The 23,397-nt window shown below is 57.3% G+C and overlaps 1 protein-coding gene across 1 annotated transcript in view; it reads right to left on the bottom strand.

Moving 5' to 3' along the window:
• Nucleotides 1-23,397, bottom strand: part of SHANK2 (SH3 and multiple ankyrin repeat domains 2) — a 471,028-nt gene that overhangs the window by 172,740 nt on the left and 274,891 nt on the right. Inside the window, 2 exon segments of the mRNA XM_033119735.1 lie at nt 1,334-1,358; nt 1,361-1,396. Coding sequence (XP_032975626.1) covers nt 1,334-1,358; nt 1,361-1,396 — 61 coding nt within the window.

The raw sequence follows: 23,397 nt of genomic DNA, 5'->3' as shown, positions 1-23,397 counted from the left end.
AATGTGCTCCATGCCGCTGAACTGTGCTCTTTAAGATGGTAATTTTATGTGGTGTGAACTCAGTGAAAACAACAAACAAACAAACGAGACCAGGTGAAACCCTTCGGCAGGCAGATGAGCGGCGTTTAGAGGTCAGATTTGAGGTGCTCATCCCAGACCCCCCGGGGCGCCCAGGGCAGGGTATCCAGATCCTTCCCCAGCCTGGACCTTCTCTGGGGGCGATGAGGTTGGCAGGATTCTCAGAAAGGGCCCCACAGATGCCCATCTAGCAGGGTGGGGAGCAGGACCCTTGTGTCCTGTCGGCCATGCAGCCTGCCTGTCCTTCCGTTCTCTGCACCACAAGCCGACCCTCACTGAGCTCACTGTCCCCTAAGAACCCTCCATCTGGGTGGGGGACAAGGTTTCCACGTCAAGGGGCCTTCTCCACACCCCTCCAGCCCCTAGTGGAGGGAGACTTGTGCTGTGACAGAAAGAAGAAGATCACCTTCACACTTGGGGACAGTAGAGCAGGAGACACTGAAGTGGAAACAGGAACACTGGGCAGAAATTCTTCCCACTTCCCAGCCGTTCGCGGAGCCACTGCTCTGAAATAGGGCACCGCCCCTCGCCCAGCTGGACCCCCGCCTGCCCAGGGCCTCCCAGAGTTAAGAGGAGGAGAGCCAAGGAAGAGACACACCGAGACCCCAGGATGTATCCTCCACGAGGGTGGTTTCTGCGGGAAAATTCAAACCCACGCGCTCTGACACGGCTCCCTGCAGGAACCCAACACCCCCCTTTGGGAAGCAGCCAGAAAGCAAACCCGCCGCGCGCAAAGCTCTTCCTGTTGGTGTCGCCCGCGCCTGTCAAGAGGGATGAGCCTTCCATGCACAAAACCTTCGCCTCAGCAGCAGGAATGCACATGGGAAATGCAGATGAGGTGGGAACCCATAGCCTGGGGTCCTAAATATTCCAGGTGGGGGCGGGGTTGGGGGGGATGGCTCTTCCTGATGGCCCCGCCCTCCGCACCCGTGGCCGGTGCCTCGGCCCAACCTGTAGCATCTGCACTGCTTCCTCCCACACAAGGCCAGGTCCTTGCCGCAGCAACATAAACCTTTTGCCACCCCACAGGTGCGCTCCAGCCCGACCCACAAAACCGCAGGCGACACGGCGACCCCCTAGGGCAGGTTCTCTGGAACACAGGTGGCTCCCATATGCTAGCCCATGTTCAGGGGGTCACGATGGGAGGCATAGGGGAAACCAGCCAAGGGGGGTCTGAGGCAACCATGCAAGATGGTCCAGGGCCGTGGTGACACATACCCCAGAGGGGCCTGGCAGAGGAAGAACCACGTCTTACCTGGAAGCATCGAAGCTGTCGTACAGCCGACCGTGTAGTGCCTGAAGAGCTTCTTGCTGCGGTCTGCACCGAGTTTCTGTACAGAGATTGGAAGAGAAACATGGCTTAGAACAGTCAGGGGTCCCTGAACGCTGGAACCACGCAGGCTGGCCTGGCCTCTCATCTATCTGACCCACGACGGGAGAGACCCGCTCTCCTGGGGAAAAAACCTGGGAGGAAGATGAGACCCTCGTTCTGGGGGTTCAACTTTGGCAAAATTTGGGGAACACATAGGGACCCCAAAAAGCTGACTACTGAAGAGTCAGGAGCTTGTGGGAGAGGCAGGAGGAAGCCACTCTTGCAAGAAGACAGGCCAGGTAAGGTCAAACTGGAATGGCAGCAGCCCTCTCGGCACGTGGGGTCCGCCCGAGTATATTCTCAAATGACGCTGCGAGTCTGGTAGCAAATATCTGAGAATACTGCAGATGACTGGCCTTTGGGGAAAAAAATGTTTACTGTTATTTTCCTGATTATTGCTGCTTTCTCCTAAAAAAAAAAAAAGAAAGAAAGAAAAACCAAACAACCATGATTAACGGTCCTAATTAAGTTCTCTGCTTGCTTCCCTTACTCAGCAGATTCAGACGTAAATTCACGGAAAATGATATGAAACGGTGTAATTAGATTTAGTAGGGTAGCTCAGGGCGATGGGGAAAAAAATCCCCCACAATGAATCAAATCCAAGAAATCATGATTTACTGTTTAGATATTTCCCCTCAAAATAAAATCTCCCAGACAATATCCCTTCCTGAACCTTGGAAAAAAAATATAGAGAAATGATCTGATTGGCTTCAAGAAAAGGCTTGAAATCTCATGTACTCTCTGTAACCCTTTCTGGCCGTCAGTCTCCTCAATCCCACATTCCAAGGTGAACATCATTTATTACGCAACCCCCAAAACACACCATTTTCCAGTTCAAAAGTGGACACAAGCCATGGTACTGAGAAAGGTCAGCATGATACCCGTTGGCTGCTTTAATTGCCCAGAGGTGGCTAATTCGCAAGAATGCATGCTCCCTTTCTCTATAGTGTGGAGTTGCCTTTTGGGGGTTGGGGGTGGGCCGAGGAGGCGAGGTTCAGCTCGGTACTACAATTTCCCAAGCTCTCCTTGTACCAGGCATAAGTCACGGTGACTGTTTCCCACCAATAGAACATGAGTACATTCCATTGCACGGGTGTGGGGGAGTCCCTTCCAAGCTTGGCTTCTACAGAAGCCACCGTGCCCTCCCTACCTTTTCTGCTTATCCCAACTCAAAGCTGGGACTCCAGGCCCTACAGAATGGTGGAATCCTGTAGGATTTCTGGAAGATGCCTGATCCCTGTGCACTGAACTGTTAAAGTGATCAAGAATTAAATGTCTATGGCATGACGTTACTCGAGGGATTTATTTGTTACAAGCAGCATACACTGCTACCCCGGCTGCAGGCCAGAGTCCTCTGTGACTTGGCTCCCACCTGCCTCTCCACCCCTTTCCGATCGCTCCCGCTGCAGCTCAGACAATATGACACATACGCTTCCCTGAACATAGACTTTACCACCTCCACCGTCCTCACCGCGCTAACCCAGCACTTACTGTGCACCAGGCCCAGTGCGAAGCACCGCTTCCTGTATCCATTCATTTAAGACTCATGGCCGCCTGGGAGGTGTACACGCTTGCTGTTAGTCTTGACCAAGTGCAGCCGGGCCAGAAAATGCCTCTGCTTTCCGCTCCATTTCATGCCACCCTTCAAGTCCTGCCCAGCAACCCTGGGCGTCCACCTCGTGGAGCTGGCCACGCCGCTGCTGTCTGCGCTGACCATCTCCGTGCTCATCCCAACATGTACTGAGTCCTGCCTCTGTGCCCCGATTCGCGGCCACCTGGGCTCGTCCACTCGCTGGTCTCAGCAGCCCAGCGAGGGAGGTGGGACAACTGGACCCATTTTATGGATAGTGGACGGTAAGAAAGGCAAAAGTCACACCCACTAAGTGGCAGGGCCAGGATGAGCACCCCAACTAGCAGACGGCTCCCTCGCCCGAGCTTAGGAACCCCCCAGACCACACTGTGTGACCCCTGGAGAGGGGCTGAGTCCCCTGTGTTCTCTCCAGGGCTCAAGGGTGGGGCCCGGCCTTATTTCTCTGTATCAGCCTCGGTATCTCCCTCCTGACAGACACTCAATGTAAATGCACGCCGGCCTAATCTATGCATTGTACAATCAGCAAAGAGAAACACACTGCACATGTCAGCATGGCCTGAGTGCACGGGACCCTCACTGGGCCGGGCACTGGTCCAGCCATGCCGCTCACACCTCCCTGTGCGTGGCACCTGGACCAAACGTTTCATGCCTTCCTCCCCCTTCTCCCTGGCATCCTGCATCTCGCACATGTTCAATCCTAGTCAATCACTTATCAGCCCACCTGGGAGGCGAGTCCTGTGCCCCCAATACAGGGATTAGAAGGAGACTCAGGGGGGCACACCTCAGCTCTGTTTTCTGGGGCTCAGAACCCTGGGGGTGGGGTCAGGATGAAGCCCGAGGACGCTGACCTTCCGTGGGCTGGGCTGAGGGCCCCAGCAGTCAGATAATTGTGTGGAGGGAGCCCATGGGCCAGGCCAGGCCAGCCCTGAGATCACATGTGTGCCAGGCCATGTGTGTGCCAGGCCCTGGAGGATAAGTGGGATTTGAATCTCTTCATGGGATTAAGCAAAGTAGCTCATGAAGCCACTGAAGGACCCTGGGGACTGGCTGTTCAATGTTATTATTACTCTTAATTGCTTCTGTTGCTTAAGCCCCATGTGGCAGCTCTGTGCTGGTTGTCTTGGGAACTGCTGGGTGCTGAGAGCCGACTGGCGCAGGTCCCAGGCTGAGGTCAGAGTTCCAGGCTCCTGGAGTAGAGAGTATTCAGTGAACGTGTGTGTTTGTGTTTGTGTGTGTGTGTGTGTGTGTGTACACACGTATGTTTACCAGACCAAAAATGTTTCTGAAAGGGAACTGTGTGCAGGCAGGTCAGTTAGCCAGTGGCTCCCAGATTTTGAGATTTCATCAACAACACAATTTTAAAGGAGGGAAGGGGGCAGACCAATCAATACAAGACTTACCAAGTTTTTAATTTGGCTCAGTAAGCACATTAAAACAATAAATTCCCCTCTGCTACAACAGTTATTTTATAAGAGAAAGGGGACGTTTTAGAAGGGATGTTGTCTCTGACCACACTGTGAAAAACCCCCACTGCACAGCCCTTCCTTGTCCTTCTGTTCTGGGATATGGCGCCAAGGGACAGGGAAGAGGTCCTGACAGACACCATCATCACCACCACCACCACCCCACCACCACCATCACCCCGCCATCATCACGACCATCATCACCACCATCACCAAAGGTCACAGAACCCACAAGTGGCACTGTGGGCCTCTGACCCCAGATGTTGGGCCTTCACAGCCTGGACCAACAGCAACCCAACAGCTACAGTGTTTCGGGACATTCGCCAGGGCCACACATACTCTGTGTTTTACCTACATGAGGTCAATGCTGTTACTGTCCCCTGGTTTACAGGTGAGGCTCAGAGAGGTTGAATGAGTTTACCTAAATTCACCCAGCCGGGAAGTGGCCGAGCCACCCCACAGTGCAGCTCCTGCGTGTCTGGGAGGAGGCAGGCACCTGCCTTCCGAGAAGCCTGCCTAAACCCAGCTGGCCTCCTTGCCACTCCTGGCCTGTTTCTGACCTGGGAACAGAGGGGTTGGGCGAGATGGCTCTTGGGACCCGTCCTTACATCACGCCCAGCCTTGGCCTCTGCTGGCTCCCTGGGACCTGCTGCCATTGTGCGGGGACCCCCAGCTGGCTGCTGGGGCTGAGCTCTTCCCAAGGCTCACTGGAGCTCACTGATGCAGATGTGGATTACAAAACACAGCAATGTGGACTGGGCAGAGGGGAGGGAGGTCAGGAGGAGGCCAGAGGCAGGCCCAGCGTCCCTGCGGGTCAACGACAGAAGGGACACTGGGCTCTTCAGCTGGAAGCCCTGCTGTTCTGGCAACTTCCCAGGTCCTGGGTGTCTGCCTGCAGCCTCTGCGCCTCTCCCTCTATAACTGGGGAGGGGACGGGGCCTGGTGGGGCCCTCGGTGCACGCCACTGCACCCAGCCCAGCAGGCCTGTGCGTGACGGTTGCGTCCAGGCGAGGCGCACTCAGCCCCAGGCTGCGGCAGCAATTGCCCTCACTCTGCGTCTCCGGGTCTGCCCTGCCCTTGTCCATCACCACAGCAGGGCAAGAGGAGACACCACTTGCCAAACCAGGAATGAGGTTACTGTGCTGCTGGCTGCAAACCTCCAGAAATGCCTCAGGCCTGCAGGATGGTGGGTAAGTGAGGTTTGTCTTAAAAAACCCCACAGTTCCAGGGCATTGTCAGGGCAGACGCTGGGGGCCTCCTGCTGCCCATCTCGACATCGGGCAAAAGGAATAGTGTCTTGCCCTGAAGGTCGCCCATGACACAGACCTGGAGAAACCGGGGGCCTCCAGCGGACCTACGGAAGCAAGGGCACGGACCCTGCGACCACCGGCAGCTGTCCATCACTCTGAAAGTAGCTGTGGACATACATATTTAAGGCCGCAGGTGGCTGGCCTGCTCCCACACACCCAGCATGTCCCACCTTAGGACCCTGGGTGCAGTCGGAGGTCCCCCTAAAAAACCTCAGGGCCCCGTATCCTGACTCCACTCCAAACCCTATACTGTTACCCTCTGTCCTCCATTTGCATTAAAGTGACTGACCCGCCACAACCCTTCCTGGTCCATGTGGAGAAGACATTCCCTTTCTCCAGGAACATGCCTCCCTTGTCTTTGGGGGACCTACCCTTCCCCAGCCCCAGCCATGTGGTCGGGTGAGGGCACCCAGTCCCTCCCCACCTTCAACCACCAGCCTGGGCTTCCAGTGGTTGCCATGGGAGCCAGGTGAACCATCCTGCGGGAGATGGGCTCGTGACCCCAGCTGGGACAATGAGGTCCTGTTCTGGGATCCCAGCTCCTGAGGCCACTGTGGAGGGACAGGCTGCCTGAGAATGAATGACCCACAGAAGAATATCGGAGCAGCTGTGCAGCAAGGGGCAGGGGGATGGAGGCAGAACGCCTCAGGGACCAAGTGCCCGACGCCCCCACAACGTGGTGGGAACTCCCGCACACAGCCGCCCGACTCTTCAGTTATACGCCCAAATACGTTTCCTTTTCGGCTTAGGACAGCTTAGCTTTCCACTGTTGATAGCTGAAAGAGCTCAGAATGGCCCTGTCATGCATTTAACTGTTGGTGACGCTGCACCCGATGGCTAGAAAACCGCCACCAAGGTGTGACACAAACACTGATTTTGTGCGCTACTCCCCTTCCGGGAAAGGACCGCTCCCCTTCAGCACATGGGGGTGTGGAGGAGCTGCCCCCATGAGGCCTGGCCCCGCCCACCACGTGCCCGGCTGTGGCCCAGGCACCCGTCACTAGTACTGAGGAAGGCACGGCCCACGAGGGACCAGCTGGCCTTTTCCTGAGGTTTTCCTGAGGGCTGAATGCTGAGGATGGTGACCTTGGCTTTGTTACGGGGCATGAGGCCCACGGACATGGGCTGTGGCCAACTAGTGGCCATCACACCACACCACAGAGAGAACAAGCCTACGAACGTGGCAGGAGACAGGGCCGAGAGGTGGGGGTGGGGACAGAAGCACGGAAGGCCTGGATGCCAAGGTCTCGGCTGTGGGGGACTGGAGGTCAGACGGACTCTGGAAAGTAGTTTCAGACGATGAGTTTTGAGAGAGAGAGACTTGGGTCACTTCCTGGGTAGGTGGAGCATGTAATTCCCGACACCAGCGCCCAGCCCGCTCCAAAGCATTTTTCTTATTTTGCCCTTGGGCATGGCGACCCCAACGTTTGAGATGGTGATTGTGCCATCAGCGTGAGCTCCTGGGACACAAGACAGACATGCAGCTCCATGAGAAACAAATCTTTGTGGTTTTAAGTCACTGAGGTGAGGGGCCTGCTTGTTACCGCAGCTTCACCTGGCCTAAGCTGACTGACGCAGACCATGCATGGCCTCCTCTGTCACGTGAGCCAGTACGGTCCACGTGTTCTCAAGCAGAGCTGGGTTTCCATCACCAACAACCGAAAGAGTTCTGTCAAGTATAGAAAGAAAGACCAGACAGAAACCACCGCAAGCGCCGAGTTTGGCCCCCTGCCTGGGAGACTGCCCTCACTTCCAGGAGAAAGTGGGAAACCACCCGGCGGACAACGGGCATGAACCCCCAACACGTGGATCGCACAGCAGCACACGCCTCTGTGCGTTTCAGAGGCGGAGGCCTCTCTGCTTATGATAAAGGAGGCAGATAAAACTAACCAACCAAGAGGGAAGTATTTGCTGTCTGTTTCCTGAACCACCTAGACGCGTCTTACAGGCAAAAACCAAGTGGTTTGCACCAGGCCCACCCCGACCCCCGTCCCGTGTCAGGCCCGAGCTTCATCCGGCAGGAACAGAGGACTGTCTGCATCCCCACACAGCTGCAGGCCCGCCACCCCCTCACCCCAGTCTGAGTGGCTTGGGTGACCCCAGTCATCTCTTGCCTGGAGTGTCACCGTAACCTCTTGTCCCCCTGCTTTCATGCCTGTATCTCCCTCAGCAACCTATTGTTCACAGTGCAACCAGAATGAGCTTCCAAAAATGCAAGTCACGTGATGCCACTTTGCTGCTTCACATTTCCCAAAAGTTCCCCAGGGGAATCAGTCACATGCACGTGCCCTCCGATACACCGGCCTGACACGACGTGGCCCGGCCGGCTCTTCCACCCTCAGCTCCCACTGCTCTTCCCTCCTCAGTCTCTCCACTCCCACCCTATTAGCCTCTGTGTTCCTTGAACACGACACGCTCATTTGCACCTCGGGGCTTTGGCACTCGCCAGACTTTTGCTGGAACATTCCTTCTCCAGCTCAAGATTCACCGCATGGCTAGATCCCCAGCTCCCACAACACAACCTGGAGCATAGTAGGTGCTAAATAATCACAGAGTAACTTAATGAAGGGATAAAACCACCAGCCCTTAGGCCCTTTATTCCTTTTCACTGTTGGCAGTTTCATCCCCTTGGGTCTGGCTGTGACAAGTTGAGGAGACAGCAAAGAATGCTGGACTCGGTCACTCCTGCGGGCACTGAAGGAGTGGCAGTGGCCCATCCTACAAACTGAGAAACTCGAGTTACAGTCCGGACCCTGGTGTGACCCAGCCTCTCTGGTCCCTCACCGTCTGCACTCCAAAACCGACAGCTGCATGACATAACACGGGGCTCTCTCCTTCTCTACATGACGCCCCCCTGCTCCTGGGCTGACCCCGTTTCCCAGGACAGGGCCAGGCCTCCGGGTGTCCCTCAGCGGCAGTGTTTAAGCGGATGTGCCCTGAAAGGTTTTCTCTGAGGATGGCCCAGAAATATCTACACTGAAAAAAAAAAAAAAAGCTAGAAATTCCACTCCATATTATCTCTTGCGACTTGTAAAAGGGAGTGACGGATTACAGTGACAAGCTTCAGACTGTCAGCATTTAAAATAGCCCTTTACGTGGGGCCGCTGGGAAGAGGATCCCGTATGGCTCGGCGAGGGAGCCAGGATGGAGCATCCGGGGACATTCCAACAGCCTCGGATCCTCGAGTGGGGCTGTTTCCAGAAGACGAGTGGCGTTTACTCAAAGAAACTTATTAGGACTCTGAAAGGCCCAGAAATAATTCCCAAGGACGGGTGGGGAGAGGAGGACACAAGCTGGCCCCCTTATCCTGAGCCAAGGTCCATGGGGGACGGTCCCCTTGCTCACGAGACGCCTGTGGACGGGACAGGCAAGGATGGAAGGACACAGCAGCATTTAGACAAGTCAAACCTGGGGGGGTCCCTTGTTAGCTGCATGGCCCTGGGCAGAAAAGAACCTTGTGAAGCCTTAGTTTTCCCACCCTGTGACGTGTGGAATTGGACCAGCAGCAGAATCACCCTTACAGCACTGAGGTGAGGACAAAATGCAGTCACGCTTCTAAGCAAATCCCCTTCCCAGCCCCCGGCTCGGGAGGTTAGTCTCCAAGAGCCCATCGTGGTTCTTCCTATCTAAGCCCCATCATTGAAAGCATCCTTCTTTCCCCCGGGACAGAGGAACCCCCTCCCCCCAAGTCATGCCTGTACACGGGACCTCACGGCCAGACCCATCAGACATTCTCCTGGGACTGTGCGACAGAATGGACAGGCCCTGCTCCCCATCTGAACGGGGGACATTTCCACTCAGCACCGAGGCTGTCACCGCAGAAAACTCTGTGGGGGGCAAACAGGGAGGGAGGGAGACTGAGGCAAGAGGCCCGGGGCAGCGATGACGCACGTGCGGCCCTGGAGAGACGGCCGAGCCGTCCTGGCTCCTGGACACTGCACGGCCTCCAATCCCTAAACACTGGTGTTTATTGTGACAATCAACCAACGTCACACAGTTCCAACAGCCCCAGGTGGGAGGACACCCATCCCTGAGAACCATGGTCCTAGCCACACACACCGTGCCTCGTTCACCTGGGGTCACAGAGCAGTAAAAATGACCAGACGAGGGCACTGGATGCGAGACTCACGGCCAGGACGATGGAACACGTCGGGCCGGGCCGCCTCGTTTCCCCACCTTGAGGGAAGAACTGTGTATGATAAAACCCTCAGCTTTGTGCTCCTCCCCCCAGGGTTGCACCCCAAATCCACACTGGCTATTGGCAGCGAGCACAGAAACTATGGGAGAGCGGTAAAACCACGTCACGTGCCCTGAAGCCGAGCCCTGAGGCCGAGCTAACGGGAAGCTGCGTCAGGTCCATAAACAGCGTGAACACATGTGAAAACGGCCCCAGGGTCCTAGGCAGTCTGTGTCCTCCGACGGTGAGACCACTGATGTGAGTCCTGCTGGGACGCCTCCTGGGGGCTGAGGTCACAGGTCATGGGGCACTCCCGAGGTCACAGCCCAGCAGGGGTCCCACGTCCTAATGCTGAGCATCCCCGTGAGGGCAGCACTGTCACTGTCACACGGCTCAGACACAGACACTGAGGCAGGAGCGGTTACAAAGGCTTCACCACGCGCTCGGTGCTGAGCCTGACGAGCCTGCGTGGCTGGCGGGACCTGCTGGGGGAGATGTCCACAGGCGTCCAGACAGCGGGGGGAGAGGCCAGTGCTCGGGGCAGAGGCGGGGGGCCCTGGGAGGCAAGTCCACACACGTGGCAGAGGCGGGGAGACACGAGATGGGGGCCCCGACTGAGTCGGCGGACACCAATGGGCAGGTGGGCTCCCGGGACCCTGCCAGAGACCGCGTCTGCGTTTTCAAGGAGCAATGGGGACTGGGTGACAACTGTGTCCACAGGGAATCTGCGGAAGATGAATACGAGGGCTCCTACTGCTTTGTGATTCGGGGGCACTGCCGGGAAAGTCAGCACAGACGCCCCGTCTCACGCTGCGGGCTTCCCTGCAGCTCCTGGGGCTCCGAAGCCACCACATCACCTTTGCACTGGAAATGCCCACCGAGATGGAGCCTGACTTCCGTTTGGGCCTGGCCGTCTGCTCGGCGGCTGCAGGAAAGCAGGGCCGGGGTGCCAGCTCTCCTCGCACCACCTAGGAGGGCCTGGCTCCTCCTTCAGTGTTTGAGAACCCGCAGCACATCCGACATTCTAGAACACGCTCTGAAGGCCCTCTGAACACGCTCTGAACACGCTCTGAAGGGTGAGCCACAGTCCCAAGCGACTTTTCAACCAGGAAGAGTACTTTCAGAGCACTGTGTCCCCTGCCCCCTCTCGGCCGTGACAGGGAACAGGGCAGGGGTTTAAACCCCAAGAAGGGCTGGAGAGAGCGCTGGGGGAAGCAGACATTGCCAGCATGTGAGGCCTGCGTGGCAGGCATTACTGAGACGAGTCCACGGCCTGCACGCCTGGCGTGACGTGACGGCCAGGAGAACGTCAGGTTCTGGCCAAAGGTAAGGATCCAGGTGGGATGAATTGAATCCCACGAACCCTCTAACAGGAAATCTTGTCTCTGAAGGGGAAGCAGGAGTGATTTGAAGCCCAAGAAGGACCCGAGGTGCCCTTGTTGGTTTAAGGACGGAAGGGGCACAAAAGCAGGGCTGTGGGTGAGCGGCTGGCGCTGAGAGTGGCCCCCGCCAACAGTCCCCCAGGAAACAGGGCCCAGTCCCGCAGCCGCACCAACAACTCTGCATGCTGGGGGTGGCTTCTCCCCCAGGGGCTCCAGCTGCAGTCCCGCCACTGACGCCCCAACGTGGGCCCCACGAGTCCCTGAGCACGGAGCCAGGTGAGCCCGCCTGCGCTGCTGGCCCACACCACCTGAGCTCCTGACGGCTGGTGTCAGGCCTGCGGAGCTTGTGGTCCCTCGTTACGCAGCACAGAAAACGGACACAGCTGGGCTTACAGGTTTCTTCGGAGTTCTGTTTGTTTCTCTGAAGATTTAGCTTAATCCCACCAAAAGGAAAGAGAGACACACACTCACACAGAGATAGAAAGGAAGACAAAGAGAGAGAGAGGCAGAGAGAGAGAACGGGGGGAGTGAAGTCTCTGAACACCCCTCCACTCCCCTCTGTGTCCCTCCCTGCCTTGGAGTCCATGCCCTCTGTCAGGCGGGGTCTCTGCTCCCACTCCTCGCTCAAGAACGCAGGATATGGTGAGGCCAAAAAGGAACACCCACGGAGCCATAGATAGGGGAGTCACACCACTATATTCTCGCTGGCGGCTGGGTTGGAGACACAGGAAGCAGGAGCCACACGATCCGCAACCCGCCGTCCACTTCTCTGCCAACCAACCAACCCCTTGCTAACTGCAATCCGCACTTACTAGCTCAGCCACGGCACTTATATCAGTGGCCAATGGCTAACCGGTTACAGCTGATGGCCAACTAGTCACAGCTGACGGCCATCTCCTACCCGAGCCAGCACCTTTCCACGTGAGGCCGAGAGCCTGGAAACTGCTCTCTGGGCCTCTGTCCCCACACCCTTTCTTGAACCTCATTCCTGGCTCCTAAGTTCAGAGGCCAAAATCGCAGCAGCAGCCACCCGAGCAGTGGTGTGAGTTGGGGGTGCCCCCTGCACCCCCTCATCACGGCAGTTATAGTTATTGAGTGCCTCGCCTCCTCTGTGCCTGGTCCCCGAGTTAGAAGTGAACCAGCAGCCCTGTGTGGCGGTGTCCTTCTGCCATGTCACAGGGCTGCGGGCCACCTGGCTGTATGACGTGGCTGAGCCACCCAACTCCAAAAGCCCCAGCACTTTGCATGCACACGCCGGCCTCCCACAGAAGCTGCCGTGATTTCCAGTGGATTTCAAATCAGACACGGTTCAGGCTACCTCCCGGGCTGGTGAGCCAGATGCGGGATGGGAACCACAGGGAGGGGAGACATTACCGGTGGGGATGAAGACGGAAATAACTTTTCTTTTTTAAAACCAAAGACGCGGATGGGTTCTCCGCAAAGCAAAGGAATGTGTGGACAGGAATTCAGTGAGAAGCTGGCCGCTGGACACTGGTGTGTGGGGCTGGCAGAGGTGGCGGCAGAACGAGGGGCAAGCTAGAGCGTGAAGGGCTCGCGGTGCCAGACCAGGGCTCGGTGGGGGCGGGGTGTCCATCCCAGGACCCGCTGCACCACACGGCCATGCCTCTCTGCTGCCAGCTGGGCCGACCACTGCCCGGCGGTGAAGGTCAGGCCCTCCCCTCAGAGAAACTCAACACGGGGCCCAGAGCTCTGCCGGGAAGAGACGCTATCACACAGGCACCACGGGAGCGGGTCCCCGTCAGTCGCCACGTCTGCTGCAGGCCAGTTGTCCTGGACGCCCGTGTTGGCCTCGCAGGGGCGGCGGGAGCAGACGAGGACCCTGTTCTTAACACACACACACAGGCTTCACACCACACCGACTGCAGGACGGGGTGTCTGAGTTTCCTGCGGCGGCTGTAATGAAATCACCACCACGGCCTAAAGCAACAGCAATGTAGTCCCTTGCAGGTCTGCCTGTTAGAAACCTCACACGGTCTCCCTGGGCTGTGGTCACTGCGTGGGCAGGCTGCTGCCTGCTGGGGGCTCCCGGGGAGAATCCGTTCCTGGGCCACTTCCAGCCATTGCTCGGCTCATGGTCCCTTCCTCCGACGCCAGCCGCTTTGCTGGGTCAGTCCTCAAATCCCATCTCTGTGATTCAGAGCTCTGAGCCTCCCTCTTCCACCTAAGGACCCCTGGGATTGCACTGGACCCTCCCAGGTCATTCAGGGGAAATTAAGTGAGCCAGTTAGCACTTTTGATGTCACCTGTGACCTTACTGGCCCTTTGCCACCTACCCAAACACATTCACAGGTTCCAGGGAGTAGGGCGTGGACATCTTTGGGGGCCGTTCTTCTGCCACCACACCCACAAAGAGACCCTTCCTGTAGGATAGCACACAGTTGGGCAAAACTTGCTCGGATACTTATTTAAATTCGTGTTAGTTAACGAAACTCAGAATCTTGTCCTTAAATCAGAGGAGACACGAGTAAGAGAAGTGGTTTTCCAGGAAACGCATGTCCCCATTTGCAGGGACGAGACAAAGCTCACTTCCAGTTCTGACTCCGCCAGAATCGCGGGGATCCCCAAGGTGGGCACACACTCCTCCGACACTCCATGTTCTCTGTGCCTCAGGCAAACGGCCCGTGCCTCGGACACAAGGCTTTGCTCCGCGTCTGGCAGCCCGTGCATGATGGCCCCTCTTCCCCTAACAGAACTGGCCCGGCACAAACGACAGTCCTTCCCCGGAAGGTCTGCAGGGCCACGTGCCCTGGGGCCACACTCTGGTCCCCGAAGCTTCTGGTTTCCAGTTGCTGAAGCTGCCTAGAGGGCAGACCGTGGGACCAACGTGCACCTGAGTCGCTGGTTTCTATTTATTCCCAGCTCCCTCTCCCAGAGCATGGACACGTGTGGGGTGTGAGTCTTTGGCTCTCTTCTCCCTCCTTGCCCGGTGCCAGAAAAACCAGCCCCGTGCCACACATCTGGCTAAGGCCCAGGGGCAAGGGACCGCAGTGGGTTCTCAAAAGGAACCACATGCTCTGGATTCCTTTAAAGTTGGCACAGGTGTGTCTGGGCACAGGGAGTGCCAGCCACCGCCAACCCTGTATGGCACAAACACCCTGGCACCGAGTCTACAGACTCCAAAAACCAACGGCAGTGGAAGAAGATGCGGATGCCAGCTGTTCCCCTGATAAACAGAAGTCCCTTCAGAGAGCCGGACTCTCCCCGCGAGCGTGCTTGCTTTCTTCTCGGCCATCCCAGTGAATTGCCAGTGGTATTGTAAGATGACAGAAAATACCTTAAAGAACAACAGTGGTTGTGCTGCTGAGTTAATGGGAAGCTGCCTTTGGAACCGTGACTTTACGAAGCGGTCTTCTGGCCAGGCGCAGCTGCGTCCCCCCCCTCATGGAGCCCCCGTGACCACAGGGTTGGGGCGCTGACCAGCCGAGGCCCAGCAGCACCAGCTCCAGCTCCAGCCACAGGACGGGGGAGCTCACATCAAGCAGCCAAGGGACGCCCGGTGCGAGCACTGTGGGCTGCTGGCTGTGGCTCAGCTGGGGTGCTCAGCACACGGTCAGAAAGCAGGAGGACCCAAAGGGAGACGAAGGCCCACCTCGGAAGTGGGGCGGGAGGGGGAGAGGTGACCCCAGGTGCTAGCGCATTGCCACCTCCGTGTCATGATCCGTGGACATACGTCACCGTCCTCAGCACCCCAGGTAAGTTACTGGCCTCACTGGTAGTCTAAGTGCAAAACCCACGAAGTCCTGTTAGCGCTCCTGGCGATGCTACGTGACAGGTCGTATGGCCTCCATGGAACAGGTGAGGAAGCTGGGATTCCAGCCCCGGAGGTCCGGCTCCAGAGCTGGTGGTCCTAACCCCTGCCCGGTACGGCCTCGCACACCGGCCCTGTGCCGAGCGCTTTCTGCCTTCTGACACTCACTGTTGGCTCACTCATGAGCTGCCGCCTTTCTTTCCCACGGAGAGAAACCATTTTCCCAGCCTCCAGCACGCGTGGCCACGGGACCTGGTCTTGGCCAGTGAGATGGGAGCAGGCAGCTGCTGGGAGGCGCTCCCCTTCCCAAACAGGCTGCCCAGAGCATGTCCCTCTTTTCCTAGCTGGAATGTGGAACTGGCTCAGAAGCCACACTGCCACCTGGGGAGCGCTGAGGACGGGCAGGAGGAGAGACTGGGGTTGGGCCCCGCCTTCCCGTGGGGCAAGAGGAGCCCTGCGTGTTTAGGCAATGGCTCCACACGCAAAGCCATGTCTCACCTGGGTTAGCCCCTAACAGCCCACGAGATGGGCACTGCTGTTATAATGACCGCGTAACCAGAGGAAACAGAGGCGTAGAGGTCAAATGACGCTCCCAAGTCCCCTCTGTGCGTGATGGAAGTGGTTTTTTGCTTGTCCCCCTTAACACCTCTGCTGTAACCACACAGCAGCTCCAGAGACAAGTCCGTTCTACCCAGGAGAAAACCAGGTGCAACTGCATGATTTCCAAGGTCGCGCAGCTCGCGAGTGGCAGAGCTGGGATTCAAACCTGGGCTCTGTGACTCGAGGTCACGCCACGCACTCCACTGCATGCTCCCCATGCATTTTTTAAAGGACAGAGCTTAGAGAGGAGTCGTTCCCTGTAGATAACGCTTTTACGGCGCTACACCTGGGAATTACGAGGGGAGGTAGGAAAAGCTTGGGATACAGGCTTTCGGGCTAAGGAGCTCTATCCCAGATGAGTGGAAACTTGTCTAAGGTCACACGGTGGCGGGGACCCACCTCCCTGTAATTGGCTCTCTGTTCCTGCTCTCCTGCCACCCCGGGCAGCCCACACTCACGGCGGGGAGTCCACAGCCCTGTTCTGTCCCCTCTGTCCCCATCTTGCTGCTCTTGGGCCAAGCGAGGCTGAGACACCATTGCAAGGAAGCTAGTTATGCGCGGATGCTGGCGCTGTTTCCTGACCCCACCCTCCCAAACTGGTTGCACAAATGAATAAAGCTGCTGGCTGTCAATGAGTTGGTTTCTACTCTACAGTAATTTGAATGTTTTTTCAAAAAAAAAAAAATCAGCTCAGGCAGTTCAGTGGCAGCGTTTCTACCAATACAGGGAGCCAGGCTGGCAGTTGAAGTGGAAATTACAGCACATGGAGGAGTCCGTGCCTGGATGGCAGGCTGAGGCTGAGCGTGGTAGGATGCAGCCATGCCAAGACAGTACCACCTCCCAGAACAGTCCTCTCTCCCTTCTCCATCCAGGGGACACTGGGTGGCTGGGGAAGCGGCTCGCGTCTGGCCCCGGCAGCTCAGGGCTGGACTGACCATGATGGAGGAGGGACGGGGCGTTTGAAAACACGAAAGGATCTTGAAAAGACTTTTCTGGCACCAACTCCGCCAGCTGGGCCCTGTTCTCTGCTGTGCCAGGATACCTGGGCAGACCCTCAGTTTAGTTCCCCAGCAGGCTGCGTCCACCCCACACTGGCTCCACCAGCACCCACGGCCTAACCCCAAAGGACGCCTTGTCCGAGGTCCTATTTCATGGTGGCCTGTCTTCCTGGCCAGAGCGTCTCACACAGAACCCCTGAGAACCAGAGCCCGTTGGCAGAGCGGCTGCCTCGAGCGTCTCTGTCCACCTGCAGGGAGCCTGGGCCTGACAGGCAGGGGTTATTATCCCCCCAGAGAAGTGACCCCTGTGGTGAAGGGCAATGCCCCAGGGCATGCAAGTGGGAGCCGGGGAGACGGATTTAAACCCAGGAATGGACTGGGGGCGGCAGGATTCTTTTTAGTTTGTAAAAATCCTTTTTAAGGATGCTGGCAGCTGAGGCTTAGGAAATAGGACATGGAGAGAAAAGACTTGTTGAGCTCAAGGACGCCGCCCTGATCGTGGGGGAAGGTGGCGAGTCCGCTCGGCATGGGAGCTGGCGGGCAAGGCGAGCAGGACCATGGAGGCTCCTAGCAGGACTGGGGTGGGGTGCGGGCAGGTAGGTGCATCCACTGGTGCTAACAGGTCACACAAGGACCCACCTGGCAACGACCTTACCGCGGCAGCTGGCCCCTGGGGCACTCACTCCCTGCAGCCCACCAGCCCTGGGCAGCACCTGCAGGAGATCAGGCACTCCCTAAGGAAGCCACCTGTCCCAGAGACACCAGGGTTGGCAGCTGGGTAAGGACCAGAGGGCTTGACTTCTCACTGCACTCCTCAAAGTGACACCTGGGAGGGGCTCCATTCAGGAGACGCCTCTTATGTGACCAGGTGGCCAAGCCCCTCCCCTGGAGCCCCAGCAGGGTAGCCCTCGAGGGCTTGCCCTGCTTCTGTGAGCCACAGGGAGCTTCTGTGAGCCAGTGGGTAACAACCTATACTGAAGTGGAAGAAAACGATCTGAAAATCCATACGGCGTTTTCCTGTCTGAACTGTTCTAACGCCGGGGGAGTGCATGGTCCCTTTGATTAAAACCACCACCACCACCACCACAACCAAACCTAAAAACCAAACTGGACATGCTTTCTTTGAAGGAGAGACAGCAGGCTGGACCAATTAGAAGGCACCCTGCCCTGCTCCAGTTTGGGGGGACTCCGCAGTTTGCAAAGGCTGCAGACACCGCAATCCTGGACAAGCCACACATTTAAGCCACAGTGACTCACGACGCTCTCCCCCGCCCCCACCTCGAGTTTGACAACGGTGCTTACTAGCAATAGGTGCTCGAGTTGGTCTTAAAAACCCAGCAGCCGCTCAGAGGGACTCTTCAGAATACAGAAAGGTGACAGGGAGCTATCAGAACCGCCACGCCCAGGTCCTGCAGGATGTGACGGCCACCTTGACTTTCCCTCTCCGTGGGAAGCAGAGAACGCTGCTATGCAAATAGCCTTCTATGGTGAGGTGCAAACACCAGAACCCCAGCCGATTCTCAGACACGCCAAGCACGCGGCGGCCGCCCGTCTCCCCGAGCACCCCGCGATGCCCCAGTCCCCACGCTCTTGGAAGAACAAAGGCTCGGCGTCGCCAGCCCAGAGCAGGCTCGGGAGGCGGCAGCGTACCTCCGAAATGAACTTTCTTCTTGAACCGGGAGTGCTCAGCCATCGTCTCCAGCCTGGGTGTGACCATGTCACTGAGGCTGGCCCGGCCCCTCCTCTGGGTCCATGTGGAGAGCGGGTCCCCGCGGCGGCTTCATCTACTATTGTCTGCGAATCCAAGAGGAAGAAAGTTGCAGCCCTCCAGGGTCGCAATTGCAGAAGAAAAGGGGGGAGAAAAAGGTCAGAGGAAGAAGAAAGACGACTCCAGGGTGTGTAATCCACGGGGAGGTTTCACAAATTCGACTTTCGGAGACGGACTGCACGTCCAGATCGGAGGAAAATTCATTTCTTTGACACAAGTTGTAAGCTCCAGATTGGAGCCCGAATCCTTCCACTCCCCACTGTACCAGGGACAGTTTTTCCCTAGTGCCGGTTTCCATGGCGATGCATCAGTCACTAGTCTAAGTAAGTACGGGTGAAGGACGCCTGAAAAACCAGTGCAATTACACACGAGCGGGGAGTGGAAAATGATTCAACCCGACCATTAGCACGGGCTGAGCCTGCACTTAGAGGCTGCCGTCACCCTCGGCTAATTGCTTTCTCATTTGTAACACCCCGCATTTCTCGGTCTCGCGGTCTCCGAGCCCCACGCTCTCAAGTAGACAACAGGCAGCGAAGTCCATTTTGGCCGCACATCCCCCACTGAACCAATGCCACAGGCAGGGGCTGCATTTCAGCGGAGTCGGTCCTGGCCGACGACGGCGCCCGCTGCACTTTCTGCCGGATGGTGTGTCCGGGGACCATGTGTCCTGGGGAGGAGGCAGGCAGGCTTGGGACTTCAGGTGGCTGACAGGGATTTGGGGGAACCCAGGGGCACTGTGCAGAGGCTGGTCGCGAATGGGCTGCAGGGGCACAGCCAGGGCTCAGGCTGGGGCGGGGTGCTGGGCCGGCCTCCTCCACACAAGGTTGAAAGCTTCACGGCTTTCAAATTGCTCCCATTCCCGCCCCCCACCATTCAGTCCCTGCTGCAGAAGGGATGGAGCAGCAGGCAGGGCCCTCCCTCCTTCTTGTCATTTGTCATCACTTTCTTTTCCTAAATGGCCATCATGAGCTCGTTGTGTGGCCTCTGATAAGACCCGTCATCCTTCTGAGCTGCAGGCTTGGGCTTCGGTACGAAAATGGACGGGAAGGGCTGACGATTCTCCCTGAATGTTCCTCGTACCCCTGGAGAGGGAGATGAGGTGAGTGCCAGGCGCCACACCCCAGTGTGACCACTCACCGCTGCCTGACCCGGCACGGTCCTGCCCTCTCTGTCAGACGCAGGAAACGATGGATTCTCTGTAACATGGGATGTGAAAATGGGTGCCTGGCATGCAGCAGGATCTGCAGAAGGAAGCTTTGCTATTCTCACTTCCACTGCTAACGTGAAGAGCACAAAAACTCGGCCACCTGTGCACTCACTGTGACGAGGTTCCAACAGCACAGCACAGGGGTTACGCATGGTTCAAGGTATAACTCACCCTTTGCTTCCTGTTCAATCACCCACTTTGGAACAAAGGCCCCTTGAAGATTCAGAGATGGAGAAACTGGGTCCAGAGAAGTTAAGTGGCTGACCCTAGGTCACACAGCAAGGTAAAGATAAACCTGGGACTGAAACCTGGGTCTCTTGACCTGCTCTATGCCCGTCTACCTGCCTTGCACTCCTGGGGACGTGGGGCATTGTGGCGCCACGTGCACGGCTGTCAGCTGACCGCTGGGGAAAACCGTGGGTCTCTAACTGGGGGTCCTGGCAAATGTTGAACCGTCCCCTCATCCTGAACGCCTGCAGTGCCGTGGGTGGTATGGGCCCTCGGACCACAGAGGATTCCTGGGTCTCCGGAGCCCTTTCCTTCCACCCATGGGCTAACTGACCTCTAGGCAAACCAGGCGTCACAAAAATGGCCTGTGCCTGGCACATGGGGAAGGACTTCAAGGGGAGGTAGCAGCGGAGTCAGGCCATAAAAGTAGCACGCGTTTTCCATGATGGCGCTGGACACGGCACACGAGCCCGTGCAGCCCTCAGCCCCACAGAGGCACCCACGTCTCCGGGAGGCTGAGGAGCTCGAGGCTGCACACCAAAGTGGCCTCTCCGCCTCCCTCTGTGTCGTTAAACTGGCCACGTCGGGCTCCTAGGGAAGCCGGCAGCGGGCGAACGTGGAGCGGCTTGGAAGGCTTGCTGTGACCTTGGGGCGTCCCTCACCCTCTCTGGGGCTCAGCTTCGCCATCAGGGACACAGGCAAGCTAGAGAACGTCCTCTCCGAAGGAGTGTCTGAAACCACTGGAATGTTAGCAGGCACCGCACATGGGCGGGGGGGCGAGTGTGACCATGCGCTACCCCCCCACGGCCTGCACCTGCCAGATGCCCTCGCGCCCACCCAACCATGTCTGCTCCAGTACAAGCTGGACGTACTGTGTGAGCACCATGCTGAGGGGTCATCCCCCGCCAAATGGTCCGTCACAAAGGTGGGCGTGGCCCAGGGCCACGTGCTGTGGACAAAACAGCTACCCTCTGCGTGTCCATCACACCCCACAGCGGGCATGGCTCTGAGAGTGTCTTGGGAGGGAGGACCAAAGGCGGAGAGATGTGGTGAGTGAGGTCTCTTGGCCGAATGACTGCTTCTAACGATGTAGACACAGGCAGGACGGACGCTTGTGCGCTCTTGAGGTATGTGTGTGTGCAAACACACGCACACACATGGTGGGGAGCGGCTGAGGACAGGCCGAAATTCTTCACTTGAAATTCTTCGCTGAGTCCCGGTGAGGTTTCTTATCTCAGCGAGCCCCCCTTTTCTCCAGCCAGTGCTCCAGGACACCCTGGAGACCTCCCCTCACCTGCAATACTGAGACAACCCCTGCAGACGGGGTCTCCCGGCTCACGCTGTTCCTCCCTGGATAAGCCAGGTGCCTCTCTCTCTCTTTCTCTCTCCATTTCTCATGTATCACAGCTCACAGGTGAGTGTGCAAGGGGGTGTGTGTGTGTTCCCTCCATGACTGTGAGCTGTTTGTGGGCACACACTCCTTTTCCTATCCCAGCACCCAGCATGGGGCGTGCCTCGAGGTCCGTTCTCAGTGAATGTCTGTCCCCTGGACTTAGTAAGCGAGCCAGGAGTCACGGTCTCAGCTGTCTCCAGGCCACGGTCAAGGAGCCGGTGTAGGACGGTGGGCGTGGTGGGGTCTGGGCTCAGCTGAATCTCAGTGTCATGCAAACGCAACCTGCCAGCAAAGTTCTGTCTTCTCCGAAAGCAGCTTCAGGCGGGACGAGCTCAGTGCTCCACTGACACGCTGCAAAGTTCCCAGCGCAGTTCTCACCGGGGCAACCTGTTTCCCGGGGGTCGGTCTGGGGGTTCGTGGGGCCCGGTGTGGTTGTCCCCACATTGGGGAGGCACGTTGGCCTGCCACGGGCAGGGCAGGCATGTGAAACAGTCTACACCCAGGAACCCTGCACCACACATGCCAAAGGTTGCCCCACCCCAGGTGGGCAAAGGGCCTTCGTGTGACTGGACATCGGTCCTACATTCCAGTCACTAAGGCACACAGTGATTTTGTCAAGGACCGACCATACGCTGAGTCAACATGGAGGGAAGAAAATCCTTGGTTCCTTTGGAACCGTTTCCCGAAAATACGCCACTAGTGCCGAGAGCCCCTCGCGGTGTGTGAGCAGTCAGGGGGCACTTGTGACAACAATCACCGTGACTCCACAGGGGCCCCGTCTAGCTACTCTGTTTTCTACTCTGGTGGCACCAAGATGACGCCCTGGCCAGGGGCAGCAGGCAGGTTCAGGAGAAGAGAGCCCTCTGTGCAAGTCCTCCGGGCGGAGGGCGGCGCCGCCATGGCTCCATGCGTCCCTGGCAGGGGCGATGCCACCAGCGGTATCTGCAGGCCCCACAGGCCGCCAGGCACCGCTGTTCCTTTCGCTGCTGTAACCCAGGAGGCAGTGGTGGCTTCCTGCAGTGACCGACCAGTGGGTGACCTCACCCACCCCTTTCGGATCCTCCAGACCTTCCAATACTTTGAAACCCATTTCCTGTGTTCTCTCTCGGCTGTTTGAAACACCAACAGAGGCGTTTGCTTTTTTTCTGACTGGGCATTGATTAACAAAGGGAATGATGTGAAACGTTCAGAAATAGGTATGTTGTGGCATTTGTATGTGAGAGCTTCACTTACAGGTAATAAAGGGATCCTTGCATATAATTGTTTAAAAACAAACAAACAGGGTGCACTCTCTCTTAGCTCTGAAAACCACGGAGCTACGCTGAGGTGATTTCTTAAAGGGCTAAGAATGACCAAGCTGGAAACACAAGTGAAAACCCCGGCCTCCGATCCGCACGGCAAGGTGACGGCGGTCTAACCTGGAGCGTTAGCAAAGGCAGGACTTAGGAGAAGTGTCAGTACACGCAGAGGACTCTGGGCGATTCTTAGCCTCCCAACGAAGAGGTGTGGGAATAACCAAAAGCTTTCCAAAGCAAGCTAAGTGGTCAGGTAGCAACCCCACCACTGACACTGAAGAAGCCCCAGATTTCACTCCTCTGTTTGGCGCCCCCGTTTTCCTTCTCTTTACAGGACATTGTACAAAGTACCATCAGAACCCGTTTGGGGTTGAAAGACATGCAAATGGTTGCTGTGGCAGACAGCCTGCTAAGGTGGTCCCTCGGACCCCACCTCCCAGGGAGAGCCCCTCCCCTCGAGTGTGATGGGACCTGTGATGCGTTTGTAACCAGCAGAAGCTGACAGAGGGGACAGGATATTTGCCATTACACGATTATGTCATATGTCAGATTGCAGCACCTTTCTTGCTAGAGTCTTTCTCTCTCTCTCTCTCTCTCTCTCTCTGTCTCTCTCTCACTCTTGCTCTCACCAGCTGGATGAAGAGGGGACCATTTGGGACCCCCCCACCCCAGGAGGAACTGTGTGGCCTTCGCTTGCTGAGAAAGGCCTGGAGCATCCAGCAAAACCCTGAAGTGCTTGGTTCTAGAACGGACTGCTGCCATCAAC

The sequence above is a fragment of the Rhinolophus ferrumequinum genome, chromosome 11 (genome assembly GCF_004115265.2).
Source record: "Rhinolophus ferrumequinum isolate MPI-CBG mRhiFer1 chromosome 11, mRhiFer1_v1.p, whole genome shotgun sequence".
In the NCBI taxonomy this organism is placed as follows: Eukaryota; Metazoa; Chordata; class Mammalia; order Chiroptera; family Rhinolophidae; genus Rhinolophus; species Rhinolophus ferrumequinum.
Note: the sequence above shows the minus strand (reverse complement) of the source record. Positions and strands in the feature narration are given on the sequence as shown.